Below are 23076 nucleotides of genomic sequence, written 5' to 3'. Positions count from 1 at the left end.
TGTGTGTGCTCCCTACGCTAAATAGCAGAGGTGCTCATTTGCCTCATGTTGATATTGCTTGGTTTAATTCGTATTACGAGAAAATTATGGTACACCGAGAACTTTCGTTTCGCAGGTGAGTGAATCGGAACGGCCAAAGAGATCAATCAGACCATTATGACTGGCTCCAAAACCGTCATGGAGAGAGCGATGGCGTGTCTCTGATGTGCCAGTCATTGGTCAGGTCTTACAGCTTGATTTGCTATCCCTAATGTTCCATCATCACCGCGTGGAGTGATGAGCCGACACCAGGCGAATATATGTGGACAATAGGAATGCATCTCAGGCGTATTATGAGACATGATGGCGTCTCACCTGATTGTTTCCCGGTCAAACGCAGGGGGTCTCTATCCACAGGTTTGCTCAACGGTGAATAAATCGGCCGGAGATAATGGGGAGCTGAATTGAAACGTAGACAAGAATTGAATCCAGATACATCCGGTGTGTGGTTTTATGACGCCGGGACCTGCCAGATCAAGCTCCATCCGGCCATCATCCCGGTCCGGCCTCACCGGGTCGTGCTTCCTCCTCATCATTGACAATACCCGCATACGCGGTCTTTCCCATAATGTCCTCAACGGGACCCAGCAGCCGAAAAAAGGCCTCGCGATCAAGCGTCGCCACAATCACGTCTGTAACGGTAATAATGGTGGCTGCCCGAGGGGTGTTCTTCCTAAAGGCACGTTCGCCGAAAAAGCTGCCCCTATGATACGTCATGACACATCCGGGGAAGCCGGCCTTATAAGCGCGGGCTTCGCCTGACACGAGGAGAAAGAACGAGGTGCCAGCGTCCCCTTGTCTTACTATAGTTGCGCCTGCAGAGTACGTCCTGGCCTCCAGCGCCTCGGCAATCCTGGTCCGCTGAGACGCAGTCAAGCTTGACAATAGCGGCACACTCTCCAGAAATGTTTCGTGTAATCGACGGCGGGCGAAATTGGAGTCGGCGATGATTTGGCGGAAGGACGCGCCATCGAGCGCCCACAAGATACATTCGTGCTCTGCCGACACCACGGTTGCCGCGCGGGGTGCATTGTACATCAGAGCAAGCTCGCCAAAGTAGTCCCCAGCGGTGGCTGACCCGTCCTTGTGGCCCTTGCTGTAGTCGCTTTGAGCGGGAGGCGCATGCCTCACGTAGAAGTCAAAATTCCCCTTCTCCACGATATAGAAGTAATCCCCGACGTCACCTTGTCTGATAACCTAGGCTGGATTAGCGTGTTTGTTCTGATATTGCGATGCTCGAAGGCTCAAGCCGGGCAGCCAAGGCATCATACCTCTGTTCCCTGGTTGGCGATAACTTTCTCAACAAAAGCGTTCACGACCTGCGAGTACTGCTCCCGGTCCAGGCCGGAGAAAAGAAAAACACTCTTCAGTACGGAAAGAAGACGACGTTTCTGTTCTTCCGTTTTTGGATAGGCAGTCGCCGATAGCCCATTATTGGTGCGCTGGCCCGGTATGACAGACTCTGCGGAAACTGAATTTCGTCGAACTAGGATCTCTTTTGGTATCTGTTGGGACAATGTCGTATAGTCTATCATGCCAGGAAAGATGCTAGTTCTAGACTCAGGTGAATGGCAGTGGAGGAGCTTTTGAAGCGAACTCATCTTGTCAGAGTGCACATGCGCTTAAAAAGTCCGATTTGTTATATAGGGATAATATTGCGGGTACTTATTAAAACGAAAAGGGGAACTGTTGATGAGTCGAGATTTTTGAGTAGAGGTCCAAAACACAGACCTATAGCTCGCGGGTTGGACGCTGCGAAAAGACGAGGCACACTCATCGGGCTCTCATCCGGTATAAAGCACGCAAGAATGGCGATTATGGCGCACACCAACTACAACCCGCGGGTGAGAAAAGAACTCGCCCGTTGCCCCGTTGCCCCGTCCCCCACCCTCTTAGCCCCATCGGCCCACTCCAGCCCACTGAGGACCACTCTTCGAGGCGTAAGCCTTGGGGCCAAGAGCAGCCAAGGGAAATGTCAGAGGCACACTTCTCAGAACACATTGAGTCATCAGTTCATTTGCTTCCATTACTTCGCCTGATAGACATCACGAACCTGAGGTTTTGTCAAGATGGGCCCAATATCAACAGGTATACATTTGATCTGTCCTTGAAGTGCACCAGCTGACGCCAGGCAGACACCGAATGTCTTTATCGCGAACGTCTCGCATCGGCCACATGGGTCGGATTCGACCTCGATGACACCCTACACGAATTTCGCCATGCCTCTGGCGCTGCAAGCAAAAGTGTCTTTTCTGCTATCTCCAAGCGATATGCAGTATCAACGACGCTTCTCCAAGCGCAGTATGCTTTGATCCTACGCGAGAAGACCTCGCACTCCTTCTCAGACGGTAGATTGTCGCATGATTACCGGAGGGAGCGATTTGTTACTCTGCTGGCATCGTTTGAGGTTTCGATTGATGATGAATTCGTACAAGAGCTTTTGACGCTCTACGAGTCATCTCTTGCCGCCTCGCTCAAGCTTAAGGCTGGCGCACTTAGTCTGTTGCAGAGACTCAAATGTTTAGGGAAGAAGATTGTTGTCATCACGGAGGGACCGCAAGACGCCCAGGAATGGACGCTCACTCAGCTTGGTATCGCGACATATGTTGACTATCTTGCCACCACCAATCAATTCAAGGTCACTAAGACGACTGGTTTCTTCTTGCGCGTTCTAGAACACCTGAATGTCATGCCCGACGACATTGTCTATATTGGGGACAGCATGGAGCGGGATATTGTACCTGCAACAAACGAAGGCATCCTTTGTATTCACCTGGCAGCGATGCCAAGTGGAGCGGCCGGTGACGGTGTCTACCAGGTCAACGAGCTCGCTGAGGTTGAAAAGTTGCTACAAGATGGGACAGTGGTTTAGACGAGCGGTATCTGGGAGATCGGTTGCTAAGTGCCGTAAGATGGTGACACTTTTCAGGCGGTTACAGGTATTTCATATTCTTGCCACATCAATTATTTGGATTATATGGTGTGACGCTTTGAATACATGAAGGTCCAAGGGAAACAAAAACTGCCGCTTATATGCTGCTGCATTTGAGTGTGATATATATTGTCCGTGGCAGGCATGCCGAACCATAATACACCTCATTAATCTTCGGACTTTGAAGCGGCTAGGTCTGTTGAACAGACGAATTAATAGCGCCATGGGTCTTTACGCACTTGTGTCATGTCTTTGTTCGCTCTAAAATAATGAATATGCAATTGGCCGATGAACCGTCTCGTATCCAGACGCGTGACCCGAGTCTTCTACCCCTCGACATCGCAGACCACAATCCATTCTTACTCACCACGCATCTCCTGCTAGCCTGGATTCTACCACCTTTCCTCGACTTGCAACAGATAGTAAAACATGGTAAGCCTACCACATATCGCTTACCACGAACCCTCTCGATAGCAAACAGACTTAACCCTTCCCAGCCAACCAACGAAACTCCACCCCAACCCCTCTCAATCCGCCTCCTCTACGGCTCAGCGCTCGCAGTGCAGTCCTTCGACTCTTTCGCCTTCTACACAATCTCTCCTCTCCTCTTCCCTAACCGCTCCGACGTCAGCCACCCCGCAACGCGCTTCTTCGTCCGCCAGAATGCGACCCTCCTGTTCCCGTATATCCTGAGTTGCTGGTTCCTCCGCGACTATCATATCCGGCACACAAAGGTCGGACGTGTGGTGGGTATGTGCTTTGCCCTGTTTCATGCGAGTGCGTTGGCTATGTATAGCTGGAGTCGATGGGTCGGCGGGGAGTATGCGATCGAGCCCTTTGGTGTGATTGCGGGTGCGCATGCTGTGTGGGCGATTTGGGCGGTCTGGGGGTTGCTCGCTGCTTAAGTTTTCCCATTGGGGTATATGTATAAAAGCGAGACTTTCTCTACTTACTAAGAACCTCTCTACTCAAGTATAAGTGTCTCTAATCGCGAAGCCACTTGCCACATGGATTTAACCAAGGATGATACCCATGAGCCAGCCATGACTCCAAGACGCTGATAGCGACGTATCCACCTAGTCCCTGAGGGCTTTTCGCGTGAAGCTCGAACAGAGCTATGCGGAGATAGAATTGTGCTCATGTCCATTCGCGGAGTCCCTGAATTTCGCCAGAGATTCCCGCTGTCTTAGGAAGTCCATCAGTTAGCAGTGGAAACAGACTAAGAGAAAGACGATTCAGTTAGTCGACCACCCCAGCTGATGTCTCAAAATGATTCTGACTCTGTCGCTTAAGGAGGGGGCCAAGGCAGGGATGACTCACAAGGCATACAGGCAGCCCTCGCGTTATTTAGCGGCTGGTCTAGGACGTTCCTGGAGCCGAACGAGATACTCCCCTTTACTTCATCTCCCTGCAACCAATACACCGGCCGTGAGAAGCATCAATAGAAAAGATTACCCAGTGAGTTCGGAATTTGAGAGTGGATAGGTATGTGGAATCTCTCAACGTTCGCAGCTGGCTTGATGAATTAGTCACAAACCAAGGCTCACCTGGGTCAATGCCAGTTTCGGAAGGCCTCAGCACGACCTGCAGGAGCTCCCGGTTAATTACCCCTATCAATCATCCCTCCCTGCGGCAAAAATCTATCTTCATTTCGTGGTTTGGGCAAAAGCGTGAAAATGACAGTCCAAGTCATCCTCATCTCCGGCCGCTCGGGTGTCGGCAAAACAACCATCGCAAACGAAATGCACGCGCAGCTAAACAGCCGTGGAATACCACACGCCCACATCGACATTGATAACCTCGACATGGTCTATCCAGAGGAATCAGGGTCTGAATTACTACTCCGCAACCTCACCGCGTTGGTCAGTAACTACTATCGGCTTCGCGGCTGTCAGAAGTTTATTCTCTCTGGGACGGCGGTTGTTTTAGAGCACGAGGCTATTCAGCGTGTCATCAAGGATGCTGTTCAGAAGGAGGCTTTAGAAGACCAGGATCGGGGTAGTGACGTGGGGCCAGTTGAGATGAGAGCGTTTATTCTTACAGCGGGTGATGAGGTTGTTTTGGACAGGCTGCTGGGGAGAGAGGTTGGGAGTACCCTGGATGCCCATTTGGCGAGTAGTCGCAGGATGGCGGGTGTTCTTGAGAGAGACGTGGGTGATTGGGGTTGTCGAGTTCCGACGAGGGACCGGAATGTTACAGACATCGCATTGCAGATTTTGGAAGAGGCATCCTGGATATAGGCAGTTTTCTCAATCAACAATACCGATATCATAACACCTAACCGCAATACGTCTATCACACACATACCAGGCATCCTCCAACTACACTGTCGTACTCTATGCAATATTGGCGCCAAGGGAAATGCCCACCAAGGCACTTTACAAAGTCGCCAGGACAACACTCTTACGCCCCAGCCTTCTTCATAGCGACCCTGAGAAGTCCAGTCACCTAGAACCGACTCAGTCGGGCTAGAGCGGTCTTCGTGGTTGTCCTTGTAGTCGTAGCCGTGGGTTTTGCTGTGTTTGTAGGAGTGGTGGTGACTACAGGGGGTTCCACGGGGCTGACCAGGAAGATATCTCTCCTAGTAACAGCTATGGGCGACTAGTGGAGATATTTGCTGCACAATGCCGCCTATCTCTCCTTCCCCTCTATAGAGTATCTCTGCTGGAAGGAACAGTCGCCTATTATGGTACTAGCATCTGGAGTCCCTGCAGCATTATCACCACGAGCTTGCCCTCGCCGCTTGTACAGTGTCTGATCCTGTTACTCTACAGCATCGTAGTGCTGCTGACTCTACGGCTGAGGGCTCTCAAACGCTGTAGCAAGCGTGGTTGTCCCGACTTCTGCGAATACCCACCCGAATACATGAGGAACCAAGTCTACAACACCTTAGGGCCCGCTTGACCGGAATCAGCGTTTTCAGTGTTCCGCAGACCAAGTAGCGGCTTAAAGGTGCCACATATTCAGTCTCGCCGGAGCAGAAGGCTACCGTATACAGGCATGAGCAGGCCCAGCGTGGTTATCACTATTTAACGCCTGAAACTGCTGTTATCTTAAGTAATATAGACTGGGAGTAGAGTATCCTTGTTAGCACCTCCCTTGCTACCCAGACTTGAAATACTATGAATACATTGCGTAAATCTAATAATGGCACTTTCCCCTATAGCTCCTACGTTTACACTTCCCTCAAAGATAAACCACCATGAGACCAGCGTTTTTGACCGGTATGAACTTGCTTGTAGTGGATATTGCCATAGACTAGTTAAAGACAGGGTCCGCGAGTCGAAGCAAGTGGCTTTATTAGACTCCTCTTTTTACACACGGCAGCAATAGAAAGCATCCATAACCATCTCTCTCAAAGCCTATCGCTTCCCTTCGGTGATCCTGTGGCAGCGCCTCTCTGAACCAACCCCCATGGCCCCTTCCTTATAGTTCTCCCCACGCACCCTTATTTACCGGGGTTGGCAAAGGCACAAGCATTGGACCCCGGATCATCAATACACGGCTTATCCATCCCCTCCGCAATCGCCGGCGCGACATCAATGAAATACGTACACGCCCCGCTGAAGATCGTATCGCAAACCGCGCGCCCGCCAGCTTCGGCCTCGGCCACGGGGTCCCCGTTCGCCTCATAGTACGCGAACAGGAGACAGCCGATGGTATTGACGAAGACCAGGGGGTCCCCTGCGGAGTTGCAGTATGCAGACACGACCCCACTGGCGATTTCCGCGTCCACGTCCGAGCCATCGGGGTTTTTCTGGGGCGCGGGGTCGCCGGGGCATTTGACTATGTCTCCGAGGGACGAGGAGTCGGAGGTTGTTCGGTAGCACGAGTAGCCACTGCGCAGGGTATCAGCTTTTCACATTCAGGGTCGCAAGATGGGCGGCGTGTGTTGGATCTGGACTCACTTGTCGGCGCTAACGGTGTCGTCAATATCATCGCAGTAGACATCGAGTCCGGAGGAGTCGTGGACATAGAGGAGCCCCTCAGCAGCGTCAACTGACGTGCCGGTACAGTCAACGCCATCTTCCCATGCGCGGGAAACCGCAGCCATCATCAGCGCGGCCATCGTGGCAGTGACTTTGCCAACCATTTTGAGAAGTTGGGGGATCGGATTGTAGGCTGATTGGAATTAATTCCCCGCTCAGGGAGAAAGAATACAGGCTTGATTGTATGATTAATCCTGGCTGTGATGTTGTTCTTTTATTTTCGAGAGGCCCCAGGTCAGCTTTATAGCACGCGCCGTGACGGATAATGGCCCCCAAAACAAACGACCCTGATCTCGTCGATCTTAGGACGCAGGTGACGTCAAATCTCAATCCTTCAGCTCTCGCAGAGGTAAATGATTGTCACAACTTGTCAGACGATGACATCGAATAAGGCCTCCCGTATGCGTATCCAACCAAGATTTATCCAATGTTTGTCGGCCCATGACAACTTTTGTATCTAAATGAATTCTGCAAGAGGTGGAGGTGGCGGGCGTAGCAGCGAGGAGCACAACTTGGCCAAGCCAAGCCCGCCGCACGGATAAGCATTAATGCCAAGTTTTCCATGCTTGGAGTATCTATTACTCCGTAGAAAAGTCAGCGCCGGGAGAGTTAGTAGGATGTTTCTTTGGAATGGCCCCGAAGCTCCCGCCCACTCCCCTCCACTGTGCCGTTTGATGCTGCGCATGTGAGACGCCTCCCTCTAGCCAGGCAGAGTGTAAACTCTGATCTCATATGTAGTTTCTTCTTCGACCTATCAGAGGAAAAGACCTTGCCACCAGCTCGCTCAGCACATTCGAGTCCCGGGTTGCCAAGTCGCCCCGAATGCGCTCGATGTCCTGGGCCATTTCAGCAGGGGTAAACCCCAGGTTGATCACATTGCAACGTGGGGGCGAAAAGCTCAGCCACCAACAGCAGGCAGCCAATGCACAGCCCTGCGCCGTAATCCAGCTCCGGACCCAATCAGGTGGAGGAGCGCTTCGGCTCTACCCTCAGCCTAGGTACAACGAGGGGCTAGACGACCAAGAACCAATCAGAAACAGGGTGGGCGCTCGCCGAGTGGCTTAGCTTGGCTAGGATCGACAAGCTGAATAAACTAAAACTAGCGTCCCTTTGATCTGAGCCAGAACCCTGTTTTCATCCTACTCTGGAGTACTTTTGAGTCCGCTAACCGCTCTGTCGACTCTTGGCTGATGTACGGAGATGTTCTTCCTATCTACGTCATGGGAAGCTGAGCGTGCAGATAGAGGTTTCAAGCTGTAGCAGGTCTGTCGGCGAATCAAGCAAGGCAGGTGGCCGGGACACGAAAGTCGATTAGTCCAGGATACATGAGGGGAGAAAATAGCTAATTTCTAGACATCCTGCTTGAAAGCCAGTCACCCAGCTGGGTGTCTTTCCTGAGCGTGTCATCACGCCATACTCCGTAATTCTGCAACAATCACGAAATGGCCTTGTAGATTCCCCGCAGGGGTATCCCTCCCCCCAGTATCACATTTTCTATTGAGGAGGAGGCCTCGCAAGTAGACCAAAGATATCCGTAGTCGTGGAGACCAGTGTCAAGGATTGCACGCTTCTGGTGGGATAGCTGGTGCAAGACATTTCGACCACTTATGAGAGCCAGTCGTTCACCTTCAATGCTCGGGATAAGGCACTCATGGTCGTCCAGGCACTTTTGCAATGCGGGCTTCGAGGCCTTAATCCTCACGTCCCTCGTGGAGTATGATGCATATACCTCGGACATCAGGCCCTCGGAGGTACAATTCCGATTTGGCGAAGGCCTGCCGTCGTATCCGCAGCACCTGAAGCAGCAATCAAGAAACGCAACGTTCTTATAGACGACCCTCATCCCCTAGAAGTGCAAGTAAGCACTTTCTCCTCGTATTCACAGCCCCGCTGAAACCCGCCGGCTCTACCGTGTACGACCCAGGGCGTCGGTAACGGAAGATGTAAGCGGCCATCATACTCCAAGCTGACATGAAATTGATTGAAACTCGGGGGGGTACGCCAGAGTCCAATGCCAAAGCATAGGATCGCAGTTGGCCCTCAAGAAAATCAGTTGAAATGTGGTCAACTCATATGATGTTGCGATCTCCATCATTTTGCCACTGCGTTTATTTGCGCAAGATAAAAGGGGTAGGCTGCGGTTATTATGTCGTTTGGGGTGCCCGAGCGCTGGCTGTCTACCGATGCAATGGCTGGGATCCAGGCATCTATTTCTGACCAGTAAGGAATGCTACCCATGGCACCAACTCCTCTTAGGCCATTAGTATAGCAGGCACTGCGTACTTGTACCGAGGGTGGTTGACTTTCAGTATTGTAGTTCTATGCCGATAAGATCAAACGGAATGCAAACATTCCGAGATTATACCACATGCAATCCCCTTCTGGAAATTATTTCTTCTATCCCAACAAGGAAAATCCTTTCTCTTGTCACATATAAGTCCTACTGTCAGAGTCAGAACTTGGATTAAACGCCATCCATAGCCGTAGTGTAGCAATTCACCCAGAAACTTCAGGTGCTCCCCCTCTCCAGATCAGTCTCTGCTAGGTGACGGTCTGTCAACTCCTAGTATAGGTAGGACACTAGGAACCGAAATTCCTATTCTTGTAATCTATTCGCACCCTTGCAAGGATCTGATGTGAATTAATAAATAAGGATACGGGGAGACGTGGTTTTTTTTTTTGTTGGTGGGGGGGGAGGGGGGCGGGACGGGGTTATTCAAGAACAGCTACCATATTGCTCCTCTTTGAAATGGAGGTGCGAGAAGCCATTGTCCACGTACAATAATGGGAGCCCGCGATAATTCATTACAATAAATAGTTTTACACGAACTGTTCACCCTATGGTTGGCCAAGCTCAACAAAAGGGGAGTGCTCGCTCACGGGCAGTCAACCGTCCAACATCTCCAATACCACAGGTCCTCAGACTCGTCAGATTATAGTTGGAACTTAGACATTAGGCTTCTCTTCGTCAACATTCAATAACGGCGGATTGAGAACAGTGGTTGTGAACTTTTAGATGATTTCTCTGCGGAGACTTAGAAGTATATAATCACGCACAAGTTAGTTAACTTATCCCAAATCTAGACATTACTTACTTGCCCCATTACCACACACTCGCTGAGCAATGTGATATGGGTGCGTCCTTAAACATAGGAAAAGTCCTCGTACGACAAGTCAATGTTACTCTAGTCATGGTTCAGCCTTTCTTTGGTTCAGTGGGCCTGCGGGACCACTGACAACTCTCCTCACCCATGGCAGTAGCCTCGCCAGTGACACACACAATCCGACCACTCTAACACAGAGGCTTCTGAGAGATGGTGGAACATATCATTTTGTAGATATCACACATGCGTCTTTCATTGGATGTTTGTAAGGCTACCACTAATTTCCTCCTTAGCGCCTCCCGTAAGTATAGCTGAGGATCCGACTCCACGTATATAAAAATAGCTTGAGACGCAGAGGTGCTTGAGTAGCAAAATCTCTACTTATGTTGGGCCGTTGCCAAGAGCCACGTCCACAAAGATGTAATCAGCGCGAGTATGAATACAATTGTGGGCGGTGCCGTGCCAAAATGGGGCATGGGTAACTCGGTGCGCGCCATCTGGCCAAAGAATTTGCAACAGATGAAAGGACAGCCATATAGATAACGTGACTAGTGAAATCGGGCGAGGTATGCCAGCCGCAATGCAACAGAATTCTCTGAGGGTGGTCAAAAGTAGAGGGGCTGCTTACCTTTGCCATTGTTGCAGGTGTCAGCAAGAAGCAAGTTCTATGCCGTTTTTCGCTAGGACCGGCTTTCGTGCAGGATCACATCAGCTGTCAAATGTCGGGGCCGCAAGGGCGAGACCGATCGCGTCCCACAAGGCTATGGCCCGCGTAGGAACGGTCCCCAAGAGGCTCAACCAGAAACAAGAGTCTTATAAGGAGCGTTTAGCCCAGCCTGCAAAAATCATTGTCGTGATAGTCCAATTGCTAGTTGCAAAAGTCCAATCTCTCCACAGTTCAGTTCAGTGCTGACCTCAACCTCCCGAATCAGTGCCGTCCAGTTTCTCAATGATTCGCAAAATGGTAACGAGCGGATTGCCTTCGAGCGTATCTATCACTAAATGTTTCCCTGCAGCTATTCAAGGTCGTCGGCTGGTTCCTTCGCGCCGTGATGACCCGCGTCTCGGCATGGATGTATCTCTTCTACGGGACTGAGATCATTCAGAGCAAGTTTGACGAGGTACCCCATCCTCATATACGAGGGACAACCACGTGCGCAATGCTCACTCGATTCCAGGCAAAGGATGGGTCCTTTGAAGTTCTTGCGCCAGACAAGCGATATGTCTTTGTCTCCTCGAGCAAGCATCTATGTGAACTCGACACGGCGCCTGACACAGTTCTCTCTCTTCAGGCTGCATCGAAGCAGGTATGAGCTTTTTCTGGGGTGTTGGCAGCCTACCCAAATCGCTAATTACGATTGTTTAGATGTTGCAACCTCAGTACACTATGCATAGCTTCAACTGGTTCGACCGGCGTGGCACTGAAGGCGTTGGTTTCGTTCGCGCCCTCCGCACCCTCTTGACCAACAACATACCTCAGATCCTCCCCAATCTTAGTATCCTGATTACCTCGTCTCTCACTGATATGCTTGCGGAGCATCCGATTGTTGATGGTATGAGATCCCGGCTGGGTCCCGTTGAAACTTTGCGCCTTGCGGTTGCTAAGTCGATTCTCTTCCAGGGTCTCGTCACTCTCCTGTCTACCATGTGATCCAGAAGCTTGTGGTTCTGTCAAATGCCGTCTCATTCTTTGGCGAGGATCTAGGTCTATAACCTATTCCCCCTCCTCACTTGTTCCTTTCGCACATAAGCTGACCCGTTTCAGCCCAGAACGAGGCGTTTATGGCTTCGGCTCTCCAGTATATCGAGGAGACCATTCTCTGCGCCGAGATCCTCAAACTCATGCCACGCGTCCTTACCCCGTAAAGTATCCCATAATCACTCTCCCTTGGCTTGGCTGAAATCTCCAACAGCGCAATTGGAGCCGTGATTTAGCGCTTCTTGTCGTCCCACAAGGCCGTCTACGAGGTATTACTCACAATCGCCGACCAGCGATGTCTCGAGCGGAATCTTCGGAAACTCGGTAGCAAGCTGCCAAAACATGTACGTTCTCGGCGTCGTCGGCTGGATCATCTTCCACATCCAACAGACCTTCACCAGAACCCGGAGCGTCGCCCCTCGCCTGTTTACAAACCGCACTTCTGTAACCGCCTTCTTTCTCACCCTCGTCTCCTCCTTCATCGTCCAGGCCCAGCTCTACTTCCTCCCCATCTACTTCCAAGCCGTCAAGGGGACAACCGTGCTAAGTTCCGGCACCTCCTTCCTCCCCTTTGCAATCGGTACCCTCACCTTCGCCGTGCTCGGCGGGTCTCTACTTAGCATCTTTGGCGAATACATCCCGATCCACGCCGGATCGTTCGCGCTCTCTGCTCTCGCCTGCGGGTTGTTCACGCTTCTGGATGCGGACACGTCCACCGCCGTCTGGACAGTCCTCCAACTCCTCGCCACAGCAGGCGCAGGGCTCATAATGCCCGCTCTCCTACCCGCAATCATGGCCGCGCTCCCTGAATCCGACGTCGCGGCCTCGACGGCAGCGTACAGCTTCATGCGGACGTTCGGCTACGTCTGGGGCGTTACAATCGCATCAGTGATTTTCAACGCTGTCATCGACGACAACACCCACCGGATCTCGGATCCCGGTCTCCGCAGCGAGGTGAGTGGGGCGGGGGCATATGCGTTCGCCAGTCGCGCGCATGGAGTCATTGAAGATGCTGGCGGACGCGAGCAAGCAGGGTGGGATGAAGTTGCGGACGTGTATACGCGGGCGTTGGATGTTGTGTGGTGGGTTTCGTTGGGGGTTAGTGTGGTGGGGATGGTAGCTGTTGTGTTTGAGAGGAGGCTGGAGTTGCGCAAGGAGTTGGAGACCGAGTATGGGATTGAGGGGGCGTCGGGGTCTGCGGTGGTTAAGTCCAAGTCAGGGGCGGAGGCGAATGTGAGCACGGGGGAAGTCCGGGTGGAGGTGGAGGGGGGTAAGATTGAGGGCCGGTAGGTACGACAACCTGATATGGACGAGTTCGAGTTGGAATTAATTTGGAGCCTCCTTGTTGAATCTTGTCTCTGCCACCTCACCTGCCGTAGCTGGGAGTGTCTCTTTCGCTCAGGGGTGGGGACGTTGGCAGGGACGAATAAGGGCAAACGGGGTAGCACAAACTGATAGGCAGTTGGAACTCCTCACAGCCTCGTCGCTGAATAGATCTCACTTTCTGCTGAGTCTCATCCGGAACTGCTCTCACTTGGCTTGTGCTCCATCCTCTACGAGTCTTTTCTTTTTGCTTTTCTTTCAATAAAGAGATTCCGAATGTTACACGAATTTCCCGCGGTCCAGAAAATAGATTGGCTCGTGGAGACAAAGAAAATCACCGCAAACAACTTCCATTTAACTCGCCAATCAGTGCCAAGTACACTGCAGATCAATCTCCAGGCTTATGCTTATCTTTGTTTGCAAGACCGTAAGCTGACAGCCCAATCTCGTCAGCTGGATATTGACGGGGAAGGTGCAGAGTCGAGTGCAGCAACTGCTGGGGAGGGGGTAAGGACAGTGGTACCCAACCCAGCTTGCTCCATAATCTTTCGCCCCTTCCGAGTCCAACTTGGTTTCGCCCCTTGCGGTCTGTCTTTCCCATTTTGGATCTTCCCGATGTACTTCGTACTTGTCCTGCTACTGCAGCTACTTTGGTTCCGAACGTACCTCCCCGGCTACATCCTCATGGGCACCGGGCTCATTGCATTGTCATCGCCTCATCCCCCTCAAGACCACATACAATCAACGGCTGAAACACCCAGAAGCGATGCCACAATCCCCACCCACGAAGCAGACATCATAATCGTGGGCGGCGGCACAGCCGGCCTCGTCCTCGCCGCTCGTCTCTCCCCAAACCCCAACCTGCATATCCTCGTGCTCGAAGCCGGCAACGACACGACCTCCGACCCGCGCTCGCATACCCCCGCACTCAGGCCCGGCCTGCTCAACACGGAGAACGAATGGGGCTTCAACATCGCGCCACAGGCTGCACTCGGCGGGAAGGAGTTTCGCCAGCCCCAGGGCCGTCAGCTTGGTGGGTCCAGTGGACTGAATGGGAAGGTGTTTATTGCGAATTCTCGCGCGAATGTCGATGGTGAGGGGGGGCGGCATTGGGGAATGAGGGGTCGGATTTGGGACACTCTCGGGCCGTATTATCGTAGGGTGTACAGGATGACCCTGCCCAAGGACCCGGCCAAGATTGAGGAGCTGGGGTTGGAGTATGTGGATGTCAATGAGAATGGAGTCGCTGGGTCGGCGGATGGTCCTATCCAAGCTTCTTTCGCCGATGCAGTTGATAATCCGTCGGCGGGTGCGTGGGTGCGTACGCTCAGGGGTTTGGGGTACACGATGAGGGGGGATCCGTTCTCTAGTCACCCCGTGCTAGGCGGGTATGTCAATGCTCTTGCCATTGATCCAGTCACCGAGACCCGCAGCTATTCGGCAAATGCGTACTACCTGCCCGTCAAGGACCGGCCCAACCTCCGCGTGGTGACGGGGGCACAGGTGACGAGTGATGCTTGAGTCTTGCACATCAGGTGCCGAACCAACCGCGACGGGCGTCGAATACACGATGAACGGCGGCGAAACTCTGACTGCAAAGGCGGGGCACGAGGTGATCCTCTCGGCGGGCGCAATCAACACACCAAAGCTGCTCGAGCTTTCTGGAATCGGCTCTCCTGCTATCGTCAACCGTTTCGCCATCCCTGTTCGCGTGGACAATCCGCATGTGGGCGAGAACTTGCAAGACCACCTCATGGCCGGCGTGAGCTTCGAGGTTGTGGATTCGTACAGGTCGACCACCGATGATATCGCTCGACAGGTCCCCGAGGCGCTCGACAAGGCCATGCGCGATTACCAGACCAACCGCACGGTCCGTTCACCATCAGCGGCTTCTACTCGCCCGCCCTTGTCTCCCTGGCAGAGTTTGCGGATCTCGAGACCGGTCTCAGAGAGGGGACTCATGTATTGGCCCTGACCGAGCTGGAACAGGACAAGGTCGGCGATGATGATCCTCCCATCAACAGCGCCGCGACCAATGCTCGAGCCGCCTTCCTCCGCTACCTCATTGAAAACCACCACAACCAGGCGACGGCCGCGTACTTCATCGTCCCCTCGCAAGTCGACTTCCGCGACACCGGCGTCGCTCCGAGCCACCCGCCTCGCCCAGAGAACTACATGACCATCTTCGCGATGCTCGCGCACCCGCTCTCCCGCTGGTCAACGCATATAACTTCCGCCTCCCCCTCCGCACCACCGCTCATCGACCCACGATACCTCTCACACCCAGCAGACGTCGACCTGCTCTCCCGCCACGTCCGCTTCATCGACACAGTCGCCTCCTCCCCGCCCTTGTCCAACATCCTCAAACCCGAAGGCGTCGGAAAGCGAAGCCCCGGTGTCCCACCCAACCTGCGCACAGCACCACTCGATGAAGTCGCAAGTTACGTGCGCAACGCCTGTATGAACAATTACCATACGGCGGGGACGTCTGCGATGATGCCGAGGGAGAAGGGTGATGTCGTTGAAGCGCGGCTAAGAGTGTACGGGGTCAAGGGGCTAAGGGTTGTTGATGCGAGTGTTGTGCCAATTATTCCGAGTGGGAATACGCAGAGCACGGTTTATGCGATCGCGGAGCGGGCGGCGGATTTGGTTTTGGAGGATTATATCTGAACGTTTTGATTTATGCAGATCTATAAGACCATTATAGGTAGCTTTGGAATGCGTAGCAGTCTACGCTTCGTGATCCGACCTTGAGCTCAAGTCATAATTCACTCGCTATTCCGTGGTTTGGGCGCATTATTATAATCAATAGGTGCTGTTCCGATGAAGACAAGAAGGATGCTAATAGTAAAGGGGGGTTCGGAGCAAGATACGCGGTCCAAACAAGGTGGTCGATCGCCCCTCACTTCTCCCCCAACAATACAAATACACAGAAAAAAAATACCATCAGAGTCGACTGATTGCTCACTCGCAACCTCGATTACACTTGGGAACATACGACTGAATTTCAAAATCCCGGGTGATATAGATCCTCCCCTCCTCCGCAACCCTCGCAGGTGGCGAAGCCGCGGTCCCATCGCGCTGACCCACGACATCGACGTCGATTCCCAGCGCCGAGCCATACTTCGTGACTGAGAGCGTGTCCAGACGGTATGCCGATGCCGACCCCGGAATCTCGTGCTGATGCAGGTTCGGATTCTTCCCATACCCACCGCTGAGCGGCGCGCTTGATCGAACCGAGGACGGATACCGCGGGCGAGCCAGGGGGTCAGCCACGATAGCCGCAGTATACCCATCATTAACGCTATGGCTATTGCTGTTGCCATTCTCAATGCTCTCTTCCGCGCAACTTTCCGCAGCACGACAGCCTCGGCTACGACTCCAACTCAGCCTATCTAGGCTCAGAAAGCTAGACCGGTACGCTTGCCGCACGCGCGCAATGAACACCGGGAAGAAGGGCATGCACGCGATGATAATCCCCATCGTCGGCTCAAGGACCGAGAGGAACATTGAGAGGGCGGTTTGGATCGTCAGGTTGTTGGTTTTGTAGTGGTAGGAGATGATCAGGCGGAGGATTGTGACGATGCAGATGCTAAACATGCCGTACTGGGGTTAGTAAATCTCAATCCTCTTATCGTGATGGCAGAGAGAGGGGTAGGGCAAGTCAAGATGGTGCGGACGGACGTACAGAACCCCCAACCCAAAAATAAAACTCAGCCCCCACTTCCTCCGTCGGCTCGTCGCCAACTTCCAGACGAGCGGCATCGGCAACGCAACGGTAATCACATCAAGCACAATCGCAGCAGTAGAGCTGTAGGTCTGGAAACTCCGTATATCGCCGCAGTCGCCCGGTCCCTCGGAGAAGGCGGCGTAGTGCATCGGGCGGCAGATCACCAGGGATGCGATGATGACGGCGAGATATGCGCCGGCATTGAGTGCGATTATGGCCGCAGAGACACGCATGAAAGTTTTGACTGGGTGGAAGAGGTTGCGGTAGAAGAGGGTCATTGAGACGCGGATTGCGGTTGTTGAGCCCATCCAGACAATCGAGCCGGGGGCCATGAGCTAATGAGTGTTATTATCTGAATAATGGATACAAAGTCAATGCAAATAATTATGAGGTTGGCGGTCAACTGACCTTCCATAACATTTCGGCATCCTCCAGCCTGAAGCGGCTTTGGTCGAGGCCAAAGCCGTGCGCGTACGTCGCCCACATAATGACCGCCGACCCGTTGGTCATGGCCTGTAGACAGACCAAGTCAGAACTGTTCAAAGAAACCGCACGTAAACGAGGAGAAGGGCGACTCACAAAACCACAAATGAGCATGTAGTCGCTCAGGCCGGGCAGACTCTTTTGCAAGAAGCGAGCGTACAGCCGGATAAGCACGCAGAACAGGTCGATGACGAGGAGAACCATGATCGTCGTCATGAAGCCTATGCCCATATGGTTATCAGATGCGATTTTCCACCCCATGCTGTCTATCTCCGACTCGGTATGAGGCGAATGTTGTCGGGTACGCTGGCGAACAATCTCCCGCAAAGAATAATCTGCAGCGATCGCTCTCCGGACTCGGAGGGGCGGCGGGGTGTTGGGCTCACAAAGATTCAGAGCAGGGCTGGCGATTGACCAGCTCGATCATACTGTGCAATACGCGGCGCTGTGGTTTGCGCATACTCTACTCCGTATGTGCCATACAGGCCTAGTGCTTACCATCATGATTAGTGCTGATGGTGAGGATGAGAGTTCAGTTTTATTTGCCCGATAATGGTGGGTGGGTGAGACGTTTCTAGTCCGTTTTGAAATTGTTACATTTGCTTTTTATACTCGGTCCCTCCACCTCTCTTCCTCGTCTCCCCGACACTAATTGGATGGCTGTGTTTACTGACTGCGCAAGCTTCCTGTGGACTAGACGGTATCAGTGTCATGCAATTCTACATAATATCGTAACCAAGAATAGTAGCAGGAACAGACACCCTGGATATAGGCTGAACAAGGCATATAGCACATTTGCAAGTACCTTACCACCATACTGCTCACGTACCAGCGCGCGGCTCGGGTGCTGCTAACTCGCTAGATGGGAGTCGTGCCGGAACCACCGGGGGAGGCTGATCCCTTATTGCACGACTTGGGATGCACGACTTGGGATGCAATAGCTTACCTACTAAGGGTAGGGTTGGTTTTTCTTGTCCGGCGTAGCATTAGGTAAGAACTTCTTCATTGTGAGGCTCTCTCTGGCGGAACGTAACCACCATCTCTACTTTCTTTTTCTTTCTGCTCATCAAGACGCCACCCCCCCTCTCCGAAACACCTAAAGGTGGTATAGTGCCTCCGACGTCGTATCACCAAGACAAGATTCACCCCTCGTCTGAGCGTGTACTAGAACGCCCATAAGGCTCGCTTCGTTCACAAAAGCCACGTCGTGGATGTCGATCCTCACAGGGATCCGAAGATCGTGTAAGGTGAACATTTACCCCAGAGTAAGCTCAGAGCTGTGGACCAAAAAGACCCGGGACAAAGAGAGTATACATTAAGTTGCATGTCTTTTCTTTCTGGTTACCGTTGTTCAATTGCCCATCTTAAGAAACTAATTGTTAGGAGAGGGTCTTGCTCTTCAAACCAACTGTCGCTACAGGCTGACGGTTTTCTCTGCTCAGTTCGCTCCTCCTTGATACCTAGTCGCCTCCTACTTCCAAGCACGCAAGGTGTAGCGCTAACTTCATAGGCGGTTATAGTAATTGCGATTTATTCTCTCTCAAGCGTAGACCATGGGTTATTGCGAAACCGTAGTCGCTCCTGTCCATACAAGACCTCGATCGACTCTTGGAAGGAGGACAGGCATTCCACGGTCCCGTAAATTGATGGATCGAGGTCTTGACTAGTAAAATACTACAAGCTATAGCAGATTTTACGGGGATAATCTATTACGTGGGCATTTGAATATATCCACCGGCTTCGTGCAGTCTTGGTGCGCCATCTGAGTGGACAGATATATGTCGGCACCGCCATCACGGAAAATCCTGCACCACCATTTGAGGCTCACAGTACGACAAGAAATATGCTGGTAGTCTACAAGGGAGCAACAGAACCAATTCTCGACAGGGAAATTACGCTTTTGATTTTTGGAGCGAAGCTTGACGATGGTTGACGATACTGACATTTCTAAGCAGAAGTGAGTGGAGCCGCTTAATAATTCAGTTCTGCCGCCTCTACGCGCATACGCACTTTGAAATTATTCCAGTCGAGTAGTCCAAGGTGGAAACAGTAGAAATAAGAGATGTTCAACGGCTTCTGACTTATACCTCGTCGTGGGGCAGTATGTTGCGCCTGAGGGATCCAACGTTAGCAAGATTGCCTGAGAGGCGTTCAGTTCCAACAAACACCTAATCCAATGGGCGCAGGACTCTTTCAACAGGATAAGCATATGAATGCCGCAACCGAGAACCCTAAGACCGGAGATAGCCCTCTAAGTCCGCCAAAGCACTGGCGACTTTCCTCCAACTCACCGTCAACTACACTAGCTCCTGGCTTTTGGCCCCCAAACGGAGCTCACAGGGCTTACAAATTATCAACTTAGAAATCAACAATGCCCTTGAAGAGAGTATATAAATACCATCATATCTTGATCTTTATTGCACCATCTTCAGCTTCAAGCACAGCCTTCTCAAAGCAATTCCTCACCTCAGCTCTGCACTACTACGACCAATAACAAGACTACTTTCATCGAAATGTCCATCCCATCTCTCCCCGCCCGACTCAACCCCCCTCTCACTGGCCGCGAAGCCATCACCGATGCCCTCTCCCGCTTCCTCATTGCACTGGACACGGCGGACGAAACCCTCTTTACCTCGTCCCTCACTCCCACCGCGTCGTTGACTATCAACGGCGACACCACCTCGGGAATTTCAGATATCCTCGCCCTGCGCTTCTCGCTAATCGGAAAGCACGACACCACGCACCACGCGACGAATCTGCGCATCAACATCAGCGAAGATGGCAAAACCGCGCAGGCAACTGCGACTATGTTGAGCCAGCATTATCGACCTGGGGAAGGGATGGCGGGGCCCGGGAAGGAATCGATATTGCTGGGGAACGTGATTGGGGTTGAGTTTGTGAGGGATGAGGAAGTTGGTCAAGGGGAGTTTTGGCGAATCCAGATATTTGTACTCAAGTCGAATTGGGCAGAGGGAGCTTGGAGTGTTCTTAGCGGTTAGATTTGGCCGAGACATGAGCATACTCAATGTACTGTCCGTGCTCCAGCTTAGATCCAACCGGGCTGCAGATCGTGTGATGTAATAAAAGCACATGTTAGACTGTCTTAGATGTTCGGCCGTTCATGCATGCATTTCGATACTATTGTGCTTGTTTTTCTTTCTGGAATTTTATTGCGATATCTAAACAATCAGTGATGCACTGAGCCCTAAAAGAAGCCACCAGCGGTTTGTTGAGGAATCTTTGTGAAGCTTCGCAATGAAGCCCGGCCTCTTCTCATATTCAAGTTTTCCCTGTGACATTGGTCAAGGGTGAGAGTGGTATATAAATGCCCCAGCTGAGCGCATACATTGTTCCCAACTTGGGCAGCCAGTCTCCAGGCTACGAAGTAGCCTTTAGCCCTGTCAATCTGTGATCCCGGGTTAAGCCACTTCCTACTACCATCGGGAGTTCTAGGCGAATCATGAATATCATAAAAGTCCTGTCATAGCAGCTGAGCTTGAATTGAGGTTACCAAAGGGTCAGAAGATCTACCAGATAGCTCGGCAGGTAACTGCTGCCCTAGGATCGTAGCTCTCTGGAAGAGGAGGGAACTACTGGCGGGGAACAACAAGAATGGATCTATCAAGCTATCAGACATGGCGGGTTTCGTTCAATTAGACTCGGGAGCATTCTAGATCTCAAAAGTATGGTGCGGACCCACTATGGACGGCTGTCACTGCACCCATACTTCATGGGACATGATAAGAACGGTAGTACTGACATCATGGCTTCCATGGCTCTAATATGCCTCGATAGAAGAAATATTCATGGCGTTTATTTGAGAACGTAAAGAAGGACCATATCTACTTGCTTACACAAGCTGAGTGAAAATACAGTCCAAAATATTTGCATGATTCTATGTCCTTGAAATTGAGCGAGAAAAGTTGCATGTCTTGTAGAGTGATGGGATTAATAGCTAGAAATAAGCATCAGGCCACAGCTCATGCTGTGACCCGACAATACAATGGTCGCATGGAAGAATGTTAAGCGATCAATAAATGTGGTGAATACATCATATATGTTATGAAGTCCTGGGACGACATTGAGAATCGGTGCATCCGACGAAAACATTAGATGGCCTCTGTTGCAGTGATCATGCGACGGCTATCGTAACCTGTAGATAAGATAATGGTCCAGTGGGCAGCCTGTTTCAGAGCCTTAGAAGACACTGGGAGACAACGGGTTCAATGTTACTCTTTCCGCGGTCCAATGTTGGTGGCCCTAGCGGGATCAGAGGGTGTGCTGCGACGACCACAAATTTGTTTCACAAGCGCTCCTTTGGGTCAGCTTTGCAAAGAGGCCGCTAAAGTTGTGTGAATTGAACGAAGTGGTTGTGGTCGAGGAGTCGGACACGGAAATTGATGAAGAAAGCATGCTGACAAGCCCCGATATCATTCTTACGATGTGCAAAGGATTGATTACTCTGGAAATGGATCAGGTATCCGCCAAAGAGCTCCTGACTTCGGATTGGATTACGTCCTCGAAAGTTGCTCGTTTCACGCTCCATCCATCAACCGCAGACAGAATTATCATGCGAAAGTGTCTAACGTATTTATGCCTCAAAATCTTCCAGAGCGGGTACATCAGCTCCGCAGATTTGCTTCAGAAGCGTCTTGAGATAAACCCATTCTTGAGATAGGCAGCGGACTTCTGGGCAGTCCACGGGTCCTCTTGTGTGCTCAATGAGGAGGACAGAGAGCTGGTAGACCGTTTCTTCAACACTAAAATGCTACCTTTTCGAAGCAACTTTGGTCTATGGGTGCAGATTCTGATCCCAGAAGTACCTTGCAGCGAAATCGAAACAACAGAACCACTATATTATGCGGCCTCCTTTGGCCTAGTATCAGTTGTTAAAGCAATTGTCGAGTTTGATTCAAACGCCAGCGTTGATAAACGTGGAGGCCGGTTTGGATCCACGCCTCTATTCGTTGCATGTTGGCGATTAAACCTGCCAGTTGTCGAGATTCTTCTTGTGGCTGGCGCCAATCCGAATATTCCTGACCCTTCTACTGGATATACTGCATTTTCATTGGCAAGGTCGCCTCGCTTTCGCGAGCTTGAGCCCATTCTGGGCCGCTGTTCGAAATTTCCCGAGGAAGCCGCGATAAATGTCTTTAACCCAAAACGGCCATGGTGGAATATAAGAAGCTAAAGATCATCTCCCTAGGTAAGCCTCATGCTTCGGCCACCCAATTGGTTATTGTACTAACGTCATTCACCAGACGTGGATGCATTGAAGGATTGAAGGTGTCTCCATTGAGGGTTACACCCAGGGCGAGCATACCAGGCCACGAAGGCCGTAAGCCGCATAACGACTACTATGATTTACGTGGCACGAGGGAAGCAGGGTCGGGTGTCGGGCAGCTGTTTCACGGGTTCCCTGGGGTATACCTGGATTGACTCCGTCATCTTGTGAATATTAACAACGTTTTGATTGAAAAGCTCTGGGCTCCAATCAAGAGAAAGGGCGAGATTGATTGGCACCCCGGACTGTGTCTGGTTCATGCTGTTTCTACTCTCAACTCGAATAATACTGATGCGGTGTGAAAGATTGTCGCAACACAGGCTTGATAGGGCAATCTCCTTTATTCTTGGCGGACATCTCTCAGGCATCCGAGGGTGAAGGAGCCTTGGATGGCACAGTTGCCTCAGATACACGGCCATGAATTGCTGAGTGTCGGGAGAAACTTATCATTGAGCAAGAGTAAGGCAATAGAATACGCATTAGCGGGCATAGG

At 51.8% G+C, this 23076-nt stretch overlaps 9 protein-coding genes across 9 annotated transcripts; 6 read left to right on the top strand and 3 right to left on the bottom strand.

Annotated features, from left to right (window-relative positions):
- Positions 1-5: 5 nt before the first annotated feature.
- On the bottom strand, positions 6-1838 carry BJX68DRAFT_245008 (cyclic nucleotide-binding domain-containing protein). The gene is made up of 2 exons (XM_071041428.1): positions 1311-1838; positions 6-1236 (listed from the first exon to the last, which is right to left on the bottom strand). The coding sequence occupies exons 1-2, from the start codon at positions 1638-1640 to the stop codon at positions 532-534; spliced, it is 1035 nt and encodes a 344-aa protein (XP_070894817.1). The 5' UTR covers positions 1641-1838; the 3' UTR covers positions 6-531.
- A 69-nt stretch (positions 1839-1907) lies between these two features.
- On the top strand, positions 1908-3076 carry BJX68DRAFT_168548 (HAD family hydrolase). Its single transcript, XM_071037012.1, has 2 exons — positions 1908-2127; positions 2175-3076. The coding sequence occupies exons 1-2, from the start codon at positions 2109-2111 to the stop codon at positions 2909-2911; spliced, it is 756 nt and encodes a 251-aa protein (XP_070894816.1). The 5' UTR covers positions 1908-2108; the 3' UTR covers positions 2912-3076.
- A 164-nt stretch (positions 3077-3240) lies between these two features.
- On the top strand, positions 3241-3876 carry BJX68DRAFT_270889 (uncharacterized protein; the record flags this gene model as incomplete). The annotated part of the gene is made up of 1 exon (XM_071046809.1): positions 3241-3876. One exon carries the CDS (start codon positions 3241-3243, stop codon positions 3874-3876), a length of 636 nt encoding a protein of 211 aa, XP_070894815.1.
- A 482-nt stretch (positions 3877-4358) lies between these two features.
- On the top strand, positions 4359-5283 carry BJX68DRAFT_245005 (uncharacterized protein). The gene has a single exon (XM_071041427.1). It carries the CDS (start codon positions 4648-4650, stop codon positions 5209-5211), a length of 564 nt encoding a protein of 187 aa, XP_070894814.1. The 5' UTR covers positions 4359-4647; the 3' UTR covers positions 5212-5283.
- Positions 5284-6192: 909 nt separating this feature from the next.
- On the bottom strand, positions 6193-7218 carry BJX68DRAFT_245003 (uncharacterized protein). The gene is made up of 2 exons (XM_071041426.1): positions 6880-7218; positions 6193-6810 (listed from the first exon to the last, which is right to left on the bottom strand). The coding sequence occupies exons 1-2, from the start codon at positions 7062-7064 to the stop codon at positions 6420-6422; spliced, it is 576 nt and encodes a 191-aa protein (XP_070894813.1). The 5' UTR covers positions 7065-7218; the 3' UTR covers positions 6193-6419.
- Positions 7219-11116: 3898 nt separating this feature from the next.
- Positions 11117-13053, top strand: BJX68DRAFT_270886 (major facilitator superfamily domain-containing protein; the record flags this gene model as incomplete). Its single annotated transcript, XM_071046808.1, has 6 exons — positions 11117-11185; positions 11243-11371; positions 11431-11617; positions 11686-11769; positions 11830-11926; positions 12057-13053. 6 exons carry the CDS (start codon positions 11117-11119, stop codon positions 13051-13053), a joined length of 1563 nt encoding a protein of 520 aa, XP_070894812.1.
- A 717-nt stretch (positions 13054-13770) lies between these two features.
- BJX68DRAFT_257916 (GMC family oxidoreductase) lies at positions 13771-15756 on the top strand (the record flags this gene model as incomplete). The annotated part of the gene is made up of 3 exons (XM_071043436.1): positions 13771-14574; positions 14609-14848; positions 15010-15756. 3 exons carry the CDS (start codon positions 13771-13773, stop codon positions 15754-15756), a joined length of 1791 nt encoding a protein of 596 aa, XP_070894811.1.
- A 294-nt stretch (positions 15757-16050) lies between these two features.
- BJX68DRAFT_270883 (uncharacterized protein) lies at positions 16051-17560 on the bottom strand (the record flags this gene model as incomplete). Its single annotated transcript, XM_071046807.1, has 4 exons — positions 16051-16678; positions 16775-17151; positions 17225-17329; positions 17396-17560. The coding sequence occupies 4 exons, from the start codon at positions 17558-17560 to the stop codon at positions 16051-16053; spliced, it is 1275 nt and encodes a 424-aa protein (XP_070894810.1).
- A 2171-nt stretch (positions 17561-19731) lies between these two features.
- BJX68DRAFT_245002 (nuclear transport factor 2 family protein) lies at positions 19732-20725 on the top strand. Its single transcript, XM_071041425.1, has one exon. The coding sequence runs from the start codon at positions 19813-19815 to the stop codon at positions 20296-20298; it is 486 nt and encodes a 161-aa protein (XP_070894809.1). The 5' UTR covers positions 19732-19812; the 3' UTR covers positions 20299-20725.
- The last annotated feature ends 2351 nt before the right edge of the window (positions 20726-23076 follow it).

This window comes from Aspergillus pseudodeflectus (assembly GCF_044049435.1).
Source record: "Aspergillus pseudodeflectus strain CBS 756.74 chromosome Unknown BJX68scaffold_54, whole genome shotgun sequence".
NCBI lineage: Eukaryota > Fungi > Ascomycota > Eurotiomycetes > Eurotiales > Aspergillaceae > Aspergillus > Aspergillus pseudodeflectus.
Note: the sequence above shows the minus strand (reverse complement) of the source record. Positions and strands in the feature narration are given on the sequence as shown.

Coding starts and splice junctions, on each gene's coding strand:
- BJX68DRAFT_245008 (XM_071041428.1), bottom strand. CDS start 1,640: ATGAGTTCGCTTCAAAAGCTCCTCCACTGCCATTCACCTGAGTCTAGA. Junction 1,237..1,310: donor TCGCCAACCAGGGAACAGAG/GTATGATGCCTT, acceptor AATCCAGCCTAG/GTTATCAGACAAGGTGACGT.
- BJX68DRAFT_245005 (XM_071041427.1), top strand. CDS start 4,648: ATGACAGTCCAAGTCATCCTCATCTCCGGCCGCTCGGGTGTCGGCAAA.
- BJX68DRAFT_245003 (XM_071041426.1), bottom strand. CDS start 7,064: ATGGTTGGCAAAGTCACTGCCACGATGGCCGCGCTGATGATGGCTGCG. Junction 6,811..6,879: donor GACACCGTTAGCGCCGACAA/GTGAGTCCAGAT, acceptor TACCCTGCGCAG/TGGCTACTCGTGCTACCGAA.
- BJX68DRAFT_245002 (XM_071041425.1), top strand. CDS start 19,813: ATGTCCATCCCATCTCTCCCCGCCCGACTCAACCCCCCTCTCACTGGC.